At 49.3% G+C, this 10,341-nt stretch overlaps 2 protein-coding genes across 2 annotated transcripts; one reads left to right on the plus strand and one right to left on the minus strand.

The window, feature by feature from the left end:
- The first annotated feature begins 987 nt into the window (after positions 1-987).
- Positions 988-6,081, plus strand: LOC125551533 (leucine-rich repeat receptor protein kinase HPCA1). Its single transcript, XM_048714791.1, has 18 exons — positions 988-1,328; positions 1,479-1,605; positions 1,703-1,774; positions 1,893-1,967; positions 2,058-2,129; positions 2,231-2,392; positions 2,496-2,570; positions 2,659-2,730; positions 2,825-2,896; positions 2,983-3,051; positions 3,155-3,229; positions 3,317-3,388; positions 3,487-3,621; positions 3,719-4,191; positions 4,300-4,455; positions 4,556-4,912; positions 4,997-5,232; positions 5,338-6,081. The coding sequence occupies exons 1-18, from the start codon at positions 1,214-1,216 to the stop codon at positions 5,851-5,853; spliced, it is 2,931 nt and encodes a 976-aa protein (XP_048570748.1). The 5' UTR covers positions 988-1,213; the 3' UTR covers positions 5,854-6,081.
- A 510-nt stretch (positions 6,082-6,591) lies between these two features.
- On the minus strand, positions 6,592-9,437 carry LOC125551534 (probable dolichyl pyrophosphate Man9GlcNAc2 alpha-1,3-glucosyltransferase). The gene is made up of 6 exons (XM_048714792.1): positions 8,978-9,437; positions 8,697-8,889; positions 8,486-8,593; positions 7,668-7,829; positions 7,239-7,491; positions 6,592-7,148 (listed from the first exon to the last, which is right to left on the minus strand). Exons 1-6 carry the CDS (start codon positions 9,373-9,375, stop codon positions 6,709-6,711), a joined length of 1,554 nt encoding a protein of 517 aa, XP_048570749.1. The 5' UTR covers positions 9,376-9,437; the 3' UTR covers positions 6,592-6,708.
- Positions 9,438-10,341: the final 904 nt, after the last annotated feature.

Genomic DNA, 10,341 nt, shown 5'->3' on the forward strand with positions numbered 1-10,341 from the left:
CTGTAAACCACGCGATAACAACTTGGTCTAGTTTCATAGTTGTAATCTTAATGTTACTGCAAGAGCATCAAATAATGGCGTGGAACTTACCCCGCCTCAGACCAATTGTCCTGCCACCGTGGTTCACAGCCTTTCATCATCAGCGACAGAAATCACCATCATGACTCTGAAAAGGCAGCCTAGTCGGTAAGAAGAGGGCGTATTGCCTTCTAAAATATGTATTGCACCTAGAGTAAGTGCAACGTATATTTTCAGTGTTTACAAATTAGCCACTTGTTAGAGTTAATTAACTCAACTGAACGCAAGAAAGATCATGGAAAAACATGTGAGATCAAGCTCAGTTTATCTTCCTTGTTTTGTGAGGAGATTCAACCATGCACTGCCTTCCGCGGACAGCGTCGGCTTCGCTTTCACTTCAATGTCGATCACAGATTAACATCAGCGAGACACGGTCCTATTATCTCTTGTGAAGACCTTTTCCTTAACCCTGCTCTAATTAAGGCATACCTTGTCAGCATAGTCCAAAATATAATCTACTCTATATAACTGAAAGAACATTCTCTCCAGTGCAAAAGTGGGTGATAAAGAAGGTCAATCATGGGAATCATTAGTTTAATCCCCACCAAATTTCCCTCTTTACGTGCCTTGAATCGCACCCCTAATCATCATCACTAAACTCCTTTAAACCGCATGAATAAAAACAGACTTTTGGAGCAGCAGCATGAGCATGACATGAAAGACCAGCACACTAGTGCACTCGTACCGACTGAACTCAAGATTGAGGTGGGGAGGAGTTGCCGTAGAGCAAGGGACACGTTCGCGCGGCCGTATCCTCCGCCCTTTTGACCGCTCGCTCGGTGGCTTCGGCGGACAGCGAGACGTACGGGGACGACCGGTATCGGCGTGCTCAGCTACAGCCAGCCACCGAGGGAGACAGTGGGAGCTTGAGGCTTGGCTTGCTTTCAAGTCAAGTCGTTGGCATTTGGCACCACCTCTCCCGCCTGTATCTTTCTCTCCAGAGCTCGCAGGATCCTATCATTTTAGCTTGGTGAATGCACGTCCCATCATGAGCCGCATCATGGGCTGCGGTTGTGGTGCCGGTGGTTGCCTTGCGCTCCACAGCTTTTGCTGAGCACCTAAAACCGCACCTCGCCCCCCTGCGAGCCCGATCGGCTCACTTCTTGCGTCCGTCCGTGCGTGCGTGCGTGCGTGCATGGAGGAAGCTGGTGGGTGTGCGAGGATGGGTCTGAGAGGGGTGCTGCTCGCTCTGGCCTTGCTGCTCTCGGTGTGCGTGCGAGCAAGCCATGGACTCACGGACAGCCAGGACAGTGAGTACCCTGCCTCATCCATTCTTGCTTAGTTTCACAACTAGTACAATTCATCGATGATGAGACAAGAATTTTGAGCTCTTCTCCTCTTTCTTTACCCAAGTAGTATAACTCACGTGTGCTAACTCTACTACCTTGAGTCGATCGCAGCTTCTGTTCTCCGAGCGCTAATGGATCAGTGGCAGAACTCGCCGCCGACATGGGGACAGTCTGATGATCCCTGCGGTGTTTCGCCATGGGATGGGGTGACATGCAGCAACAACAGGGTGATCTCCATGTAAGTGTCGGCAAAGCTCGACAAGAATTTCACTGCAACTTCCGCCAAAGTGCCAGGTCAACAAAACTTACCATTATTATACAACCGTGTCTTTCAGAAAAGTGTCAACCATGGGCATCAAAGGACTTCTAGCTGCTGACATCGGGCAGCTGACCGAGCTGCAATCCCTGTATGTAGCGGCAGAGCACTAGAGTGTCAAGCTAAACCTTTTCTTCAACATAATCCCTCTTCTTGCAGCTCTGCTTGCATTACTGAGCCATGACATGAGCAATTCTATGTGTATGCAGGGACCTGTCATTCAACAAAGACCTTGGAGGTGTGCTCACTCCGACCATCGGTAATTTGAAGCAGCTTGCAACCTTGTAAGTTTCTAAACGTGCACGGCCTTCTTGTTTTCGGTTAGGTTATGTCACTATGCTCATGTCTTGTACTTTGTGCCGCATGGTTTGAAGGATTCTGGCAGGTTGCAGCTTTCACGGCAACATCCCTGATGAGCTAGGGAGTCTTCCCAACCTATCTTACATGTAAGAGATTCACTGGTGCCCCACAGATGATACTGCACATTTGTGCCACTGTGATTCAGTTTTTGCAGGAAAAAAATGACATTGATCAAACTCTATTTCAGGGCTCTGAACTCGAATCAGTTCTCTGGAAAAATACCAGCATCTCTGGGCAATCTCTCCAGCCTCTATTGGTTTGATGTCGCCGACAATCAGCTGACTGGCCCATTGCCAATCTCATCAAACGGGGGAATGGGTCTAGACAAGCTTACAAAAACCAAACACTTGTAGGTTATACAAGTTGTTTTTTTTGGGGGGGTATTGTCATTTCTGAAGCAGAGATGAGAAGTGGAACGTATCTCTAACCGTACTGTTTCTGGTGATCTGTAGCCACTTCAATAAGAACCAATTGTCTGGTCCCATCCCAGATGCTCTCTTCAGCCCTGAGATGACACTGATTCATCTGTGAGTTCCCGAAGCCCTCTCTGCCTATAGATTCATCTTTCTCCTGCTTCGCGACATGTGTGCTGACACCTCAAGATATTCGGTGCAGGCTTTTCGATGGAAATAAATTCACCGGTGACATCCCGGACTCTCTTGGGTTTGTTAGTACACTCGAAGTTGTGTAAGTGTCCTTGTCAGACGAAACTCTGCCCAATTCATCTTATTTTGTTGGATGGTCTGCCAGATATGAATCTTCTATATGTTTGTTTGGACAGACGGCTGGATAGAAATACCCTCTCCGGCCCAGTTCCAGCGAACCTGAATAACCTCACCAAAGTAAACGAGCTGTAAGTTGTCTACGATGCACTGTGTAAGTAAGTGCAAGTACAAAGCTATAGCCATTGTAAGCACATTATCTTCATATATGTTTCAGCAACTTAGCCAACAACCAGCTTAACGGACCGTTGCCCAATCTATCTGGGATGACTCTTCTCAATTATGTGTAAGCACTAAGCAATTTACACCGCAGAAGATTTCTGCTGCTAATTTGTTCGAACCACCAGGCTTGATCTGATAGTAATTCATCTGGTCTAATTGCACCGCAGCGATCTGAGCAACAACACATTTGATCCTTCCCCGAGCCCGCAGTGGTTTTGGAAGTTGCCACAGCTCTCAGCTCTGTAAGTTCCCCTGAAATAACTTTGCAACTTCACAGTATATATGCTTGGATGGCTAAATCTGACAGTGTCTTGTGATGCCAAACCAAGGATCATACAATCCGGAAGACTCTACGGCACGGTGCCGATGAAGCTGTTCAGCAGCCCGCAGCTGCAGCAAGTGTAAATTCGCGCAAAAACCTTGTCTGCATTTTTCTTTGCACCAAAAAATGGTGAAACTGGTGGGTCTTTGTGGCGAATCTGACAAGGCCTCTTTGCAGGATCCTGGACGGCAACGCGTTCAATGGCACCCTCGACCTGGGGAGGAGCATCAGCAGCGAGCTGAGCATGGTGAGCTTCAAGGACAACGACTTCTCCTCCGTCACGGTGACCTCCAGCTACAACGGCACGCTCGCGTGAGTACCAAGATAGCAGTGGCCAATTCCGGTTTCCAGACAGTGGCAGTGCTGCCATCTTACTTACAAACTCCTGCCACGGCATGGCATCGTTCAGGCTGGCCGGGAACCCGGTGTGCGACCACCTGCCGAACACGGCGTACTGCAACGTGACGCAGCACGCGCCTTCGCCGGCGTACACGACGAGTCTGGTGAAGTGCTTCTCGGGGGCGTGCCCGCCGGAGCAGAGCATGAGCCCGCAGAGCTGCGGGTGCGCGTACCCGTACCAGGGGGTGATGTACTTCCGCGCGCCCTTCTTCGCGGACGTGGGCAACGGCACTGCGTTCCAGGAGCTGGAGAGCAAGCTGTGGACCAAGCTGGAGCTCTCCCCGGGCTCCGTGGCCCTGCAGGACCCCTTCTTCAACAGCGACTCCTACATGCAGGTCCAGGTGAAGCTCTTCCCTTCGGGCGGGCCCTACTTCAACCGCACCGAGGTGATGCGCATCGGCTTCGACCTCAGCAACCAGACCTTCAAGCCGCCCAAGGAGTTCGGCCCCTACTACTTCATCGCCTCCCCGTACCCCTTCCCAGGTCACCAGCGAACAACGATAATACCTTTTACCTGTTGTTTGCTCAACCTTTGAGTACGTACGTATGTGGCTGAGTGAGATACCACCATGTGGGATGTGTGGCTTGCAGATCGGAACGGGCCGGCGTCCAAGAGCAAGGGCGCCATCATCGGGATCGCGGTTGGCTGCGGCGTCCTGCTCATCGCGCTCGTCGGAGCTGCCGTCTACGCGTTCATGCAGAGGCGGCGCGCGCAGAAGGCCACGGAAGAGCTTGGCGGGCCTTTCGGTACGCCTTCTCTTAAAATAAACTTGTCAGAGAACTGAAAGCATTTTCTTCACCGGCCGGCCGGACGAGTACGAGTGAAGTGAAAGTGGTGGTGCTGCAGCGTCGTGGGCTCGGAGCGAGGAGCGGGGCGGCGCGCCGCGGCTGAAAGGGGCGAGGTGGTTCTCGTGCGAGGAGCTGAAGCGGAGCACCAACAACTTCGCGGAGGCCAACGAGCTGGGGTACGGAGGGTACGGCAAGGTGTACAGGGGCATGCTGCCCAACGGGCAGTTCATCGCCATCAAGAAGGCGCAGCAAGGTTCCATGCAGGGCGGGCACGAGTTCAAGACCGAGATCGAGCTGCTCTCCCGGGTGCACCACAAGAACCTCGTCGGCCTCGTCGGCTTCTGCTTCGAGCAGGGCGAGCAGATGCTCGTCTACGAGTACATGTCCGCCGGCACGCTGCGCGACAGCCTCACCGGTAAGCCTTCCTCTCGTCTTGTCTCGTCTCGATAACCATATCAAGTCAAGTACAAGTCCGGCAACCTTCCGCCCGTGGCTGCAGGGAAGAGCGGCCTGCATCTCGACTGGAAGAAGCGGCTCCGGGTGGCGCTGGGCGCGGCCCGCGGCCTCGCCTACCTGCATGAGCTCGCCGACCCGCCCATCATCCACCGGGACGTCAAGTCCAGCAACATCCTCATGGACGAGCACCTCACCGCCAAGGTCGCCGACTTCGGCCTCTCCAAATTAGTGTCTGATAGCGACAAGGGGCACGTCAGCACCCAAGTCAAAGGAACGCTGGTAAGACTCAGTGATCGGCTCAGGCATTCATCCCTGCAGTTGCACATGTTCCTTCCAGAGTTCCAGTGAATGTGACTTGGTGTGTTTTTTGTTCTTCGCCTGCAGGGTTATCTGGACCCCGAGTACTACATGTCCCAGCAACTCACCGAGAAGAGCGACGTCTACAGCTTCGGTGTGGTCATGCTCGAGCTGATCATCGCCAGGCAGCCGATCGAAAAGGGGAAGTACATCGTCAGGGAGGCCAAGAGGGTTTTCGACGCTGCCGACGCCGAGTTCTGCGGCCTCAGGGGCATGATAGACTCCAGGATCATGAACACCAACCATCTCGCCGCGTTCAGCAAGTTCGTGCAGCTGGCCCTCCGGTGCGTGGAGGAGGGCGCCGCCGCCCGACCTTCGATGAGCGACGTCGTCAAGGAGATCGAGATGATGCTGCAGAGCGAGGGGCTCAGCAGCGCCTCGACATCCGCCTCCACGTCTGCGACGGACTTTGACGTCACTAAAAGCGCTCCTCGCCACCCTTACAACGACCCTCTCCCAAAGAAGGAGAAGGACATGAGCACAGACTCATTCGACGACTACAGCGGAGGATATTCCTTCCAGTCAAAGGTCGAACCAAAGTAGCTGGTTTCCGGTAGGGTTTCTATGCTGGCCGAACCATTTTCTTCCTCCTCAGCAAGTAGCTTGCCTAATACTATGTCGAGATGTGAAGAATTTTTATTCTATGTGATTTACCATTAGCACTCTCTTATTAGAGTGATTTTGTATGGCGATTGGCGATGTTCTAATCAAAACGTTGTTACTTACGGCTAACACCGCCAGGGCCACCAAACAAACAGTTCTGAATGAGTACTTATACCCTACTAATAGGGGGGAAATCCTATTTATGGTATTAGATTGGTCCTAACTTTTGCCAGACGAGTTCATTGCACGGAAGAATGCTTCTTGTTTCATCACACACAAAAATGTTTTGAGCGCACTACATTTGTTGCATGAAAACATCTCAGAAATAATGTTATGATACAGCAATTTCTATGTTGCACATGTACAAAAAACACTGTTGCGGCACAAGTGCCATGTTTCATTGCTAGTCCAATTCTATGTCAGGAATTTGGATCAGATTACCAGTCCTAAGTTCTCCCCCGATAGTGCAATTAAACAGGCACACTGACTCGACAACTAACAAGACATCTATCTATGTTGTATTTCCTGAGGGATAATACTATCAGATTTGCTGCAAAAGCTAATGCCGCCGCCGCATAGCTTGCATTTTGCTATCTAGTTTTATCATACAACCGAACATAGGATAATTCTTAAACACAATTTACTGGTCGTATAAAATTTATTCGTATCTGCTCCACATGCAAAGATTTCATCCATTTCATAAAAAGTGAATCAATTCCGTTACAGAAGGAACACACTCAAGGTTACAATGGTACAATGACTATTTTCTGTAAAATTAGCTGTCAAAATTTCCAATCATAGGTCCTTCTTGCTACCTACAGGTCTAGGGTGGAAGTCCAACATCCATTGCTTATAATTTGTGTACAGGGTCAAAATAATAAACTGTGAGAAGCAGATGAACATTATCAGTGCTTCAAAGAGGAAGGGATACCTCTTTGGAGGCTCTATTTGCAGGTACACAGTGTGAAGCAAGATCGAGCATAACAATGGCAGGCTCAGAACTGCCATTGTTCCAGACGAAATGTTCGTCCCCTTTCCATAGTTTCCACCAGGTGAGTAGTAAATAAGAACGAATAATCCAAGAACAGCTATATATTGTAGAAGAAGCTGATCACGGCAGATAAGCGGGTACATCGAAAAAAGTGCATAGTACGTGAACCATCCATGCAGGTGAGGTTCGTGTAATGCTAAAAGGCTTGCGGGTAAAAGAGGAAGCAAAATTGATTTCTCGTGCACTGCAATTATAAAACAAAGAAACACGAAGATCAAAAAAACATCACATATACTTGCAACAAAAAGAGTATCAACCCAGCAGTAGAACATACCTTGGTACGAGAATAGATAGAAAGAGAACGAGCTGTTCAACAGAGAATAGAGGAAGCCAAGATTACTTGGTGACTTGACTTGCTGAATAAATGAAGGCAAGAAAGCCAGGATGGTAGCAGAAAGACTCATAAGTTTCAGCGGCTTTATTGCGTACAATCGCTTCCACTTGATAAGAACTGAGGTGGTACACCAGAAATTTGCAACATAATCCTCATATAAACCCCTCTCAAACGGAGCCAATCGAGAGATTACCTGACAGTGGAATTAACATGTTTAGTGAACTGAGCCAATTATATATAGAATAAGCTTCATTGGTGAATTGACCAGCTCAGTAAGGAGACCACTGCATTTTAGTTGAACAAGATTTCTTCAGTATAGACTAGTTTGCTTGAACAACAAAATAACCAGATCACACATGCAGCAATTACCTGCATGGCAGCCTCATAAGAATGCAAATAAGGCCACCAAACAAGAGCAAAAGTTCCCAGTACAACAAAACCAAGTTTCATGATCTCAACAATTGGACACTTCCGCTTCAGGCATTTTCCAAGAAGATGCCCAAAAAAAGCTGGCGCAAAGTACATGCTCATCTGCAATATATCAAACATGGCCCATGAATTTATAGAATCACAATATTTTGAAAAGCTCTATATGAACAGGGAGAGGCGCAGGTTAGTTTTATGGAAGTAGTGCAGGAAACTGTAGTGGATAAAAATCCATGCAAGACTTGTAACTGATTCAGCAGGTTTACTCTATTTCCCATCAAAGTAAGTGGGACAATTAATGGATTCACTCCCAATTTCCATCTCTAGCAGCCCATTATATTGCCAGCTTGAGCTAGTTGGAAATTCAGCTAGTAGCCCTCAAAAGTTGAGTACTCCTAAGAATTGTACCAACACTGCATGCACTTTTCGTGACAGCCTACTCTATTTGTATTACTTTGGGATTGTCTCTTACAGGTCTGTGGCTACTGGCATTCACTGTTGATGCTACTGCCACTCGTGATCACTGACTTTGTCATTCATGCTAGCAGTCGCTTGGGTTAAGTTAGTATCCACTATACACCCCAGGAACCCCCTTTGGGAATCTGTGGGGTTTGCAAAGGCAAAGATCTCTAAGATGTATGGCCTATATCATGTTTGTTGCCGAAGCTTGAGAGTAAGAAATAATTTTAAAGAGTAAAGGCAGTTTCATCTCCCTGGAGATAAAACAAATATATTTATCTTTGTTCCAGATAAGGAAGAACCTGCTTATGGTTAATTGCAAGACTGAAGAGAGCAGCAGCAACAAGTTCGTTCCTCGACAGAATACCAGCAATCGCCCCGAGTGTCAGCCCAAGACTGATGCAGTTATACTGAAACAAAAGGACAATCCGTCATTGTGTAACACACTGAGCAATGCAGTCAACACTATTTTGGCCTGCTCCAATGCACATAGACCACTAGTATAATCCCCACCTGAAAATGGCCGTGGTCGATCAGTACTAAACACGGGTTGAGAAGAACCATGGCGAGCAGCCACATCCACCCCTCTCGCCTCTCCCCACTACCGCCAACCCCATCCTTGATGTACGCCCACACGAACCATAGCGCCGCGGGGAAGAACACCATGAGATCAGACGAGAGTACTGTCCACCGCATAAGCAACTTCCTGCAGGAAACAGACCACAGAGACTTGAAACAGACACGGAGTTCTGCGCACCACGATGTGCTAAATGTTAGTGCAGAGGGGCGCGTACGATTCGTGGGACTCAAACCCGCGAGAGGATCGGAGGGCGACGGCGTCGGGGAGGGAGGCGTTGATGAGGCGGGCGTGGAGCCGGCTCTGGTAGGCGGAGAGGGGCGGGTAGTCGAGGCCCCAGTAAGCGAGGTCGTTGTCGGAGGTGTTGCGGTACCAGTCGGAGGAGGGGAGGTGGAGGGTGAGCTCCATCCAGTGCCGCTGAGCCTCGTAGTCGCCGAATTTGGGTGCTGCGCCCTGACCCGAGTAGGGTCCGACGGAGACAAGCGCGCGGAGAAGGAGGGCAGCGAAGGAGATAAGGAGGGCAGTGGCGAGCGGCGGCGCTGAGGGTTGCCATGGGAGCCGGGCGGCGACCGATGGATCTGGGGCGGAGTTCCGGGACTTCTTCGGCTTCGCCATGGGCGGCTTTGCTTCCGGCAGATCTTGGTGTCGACTTGATTAGTTGCTGGTGGTTTACCGTACGCATATAATCTTATTTTTTTTCTACTCCGGCTCTGGTGGTTTACCGTAGTATTCTGAATGGACCTTTAATTCGTATATTGCGAACTCGTAAGTCTATACTGAATTCTGCCGGATATATTAGCACTTTTTGGATTAATTTAATTTTTAAGTAAATCATATTTTTTTCAAAAAAGATCAGATCTATTATAAAGATTCACCGGAAGTTTAGAACACCACAAACATAATAAAAATTACATCGAGATCCATGAATCATCGAATGACCATTGTCATCGCCAGAACGAGCCGTCGACGCGCCGTTGTCGCCATTCCCATACCGAAACCGGCTTGACCTTGTCAATGACAGTCAGGAAGTCTTCGTGCACGTGCCCCTAAAGACCAGTGCCCTGGAGCCGCAGTCGTCATCTTTTAATCCTTGAGTCAATTTGAAGAACCTAACACCAAATATCGCCGTTACGTACGCACGGCTAACCTTGCCGCCCCAAAGAGCTAGTAGGATTCTATGCCGGAGCTCCGTCTAATACGTCCCAACGGACGAACTTGAGGAGGATCGGACCACCATCCGTCCAAACGTCGCCTCTGCGAGGACTAAAACCCTACCTATCTACTAGCGGGAGTCAAGACACCAGGATTCTCCTCCCCACCACCAGCAGCCGGAGCGGCAGCCGGGGGAGGCGAATCCACGGGTTCACCGGAGAAGATGGAGGGAAGGAAGGCTGTGCAAAGTCGCCTTGAGAGAGAGGAAAAATTGTCTTTACTATAATCTTAAGTAAATCATCAACATGTTATTATCAGTATAGAGCCCATACAAATATATAAACGTGTGAGCACATACCAAACATAGAACTGAAAAAAAAATATGAACACAATATGGGCGTGTTTGGATGCTTTCCACGCTAGTGTACA

Source organism: Triticum urartu, chromosome 4 (assembly GCF_003073215.2).
Source record: "Triticum urartu cultivar G1812 chromosome 4, Tu2.1, whole genome shotgun sequence".
In the NCBI taxonomy this organism is placed as follows: domain Eukaryota; kingdom Viridiplantae; phylum Streptophyta; class Magnoliopsida; order Poales; family Poaceae; genus Triticum; species Triticum urartu.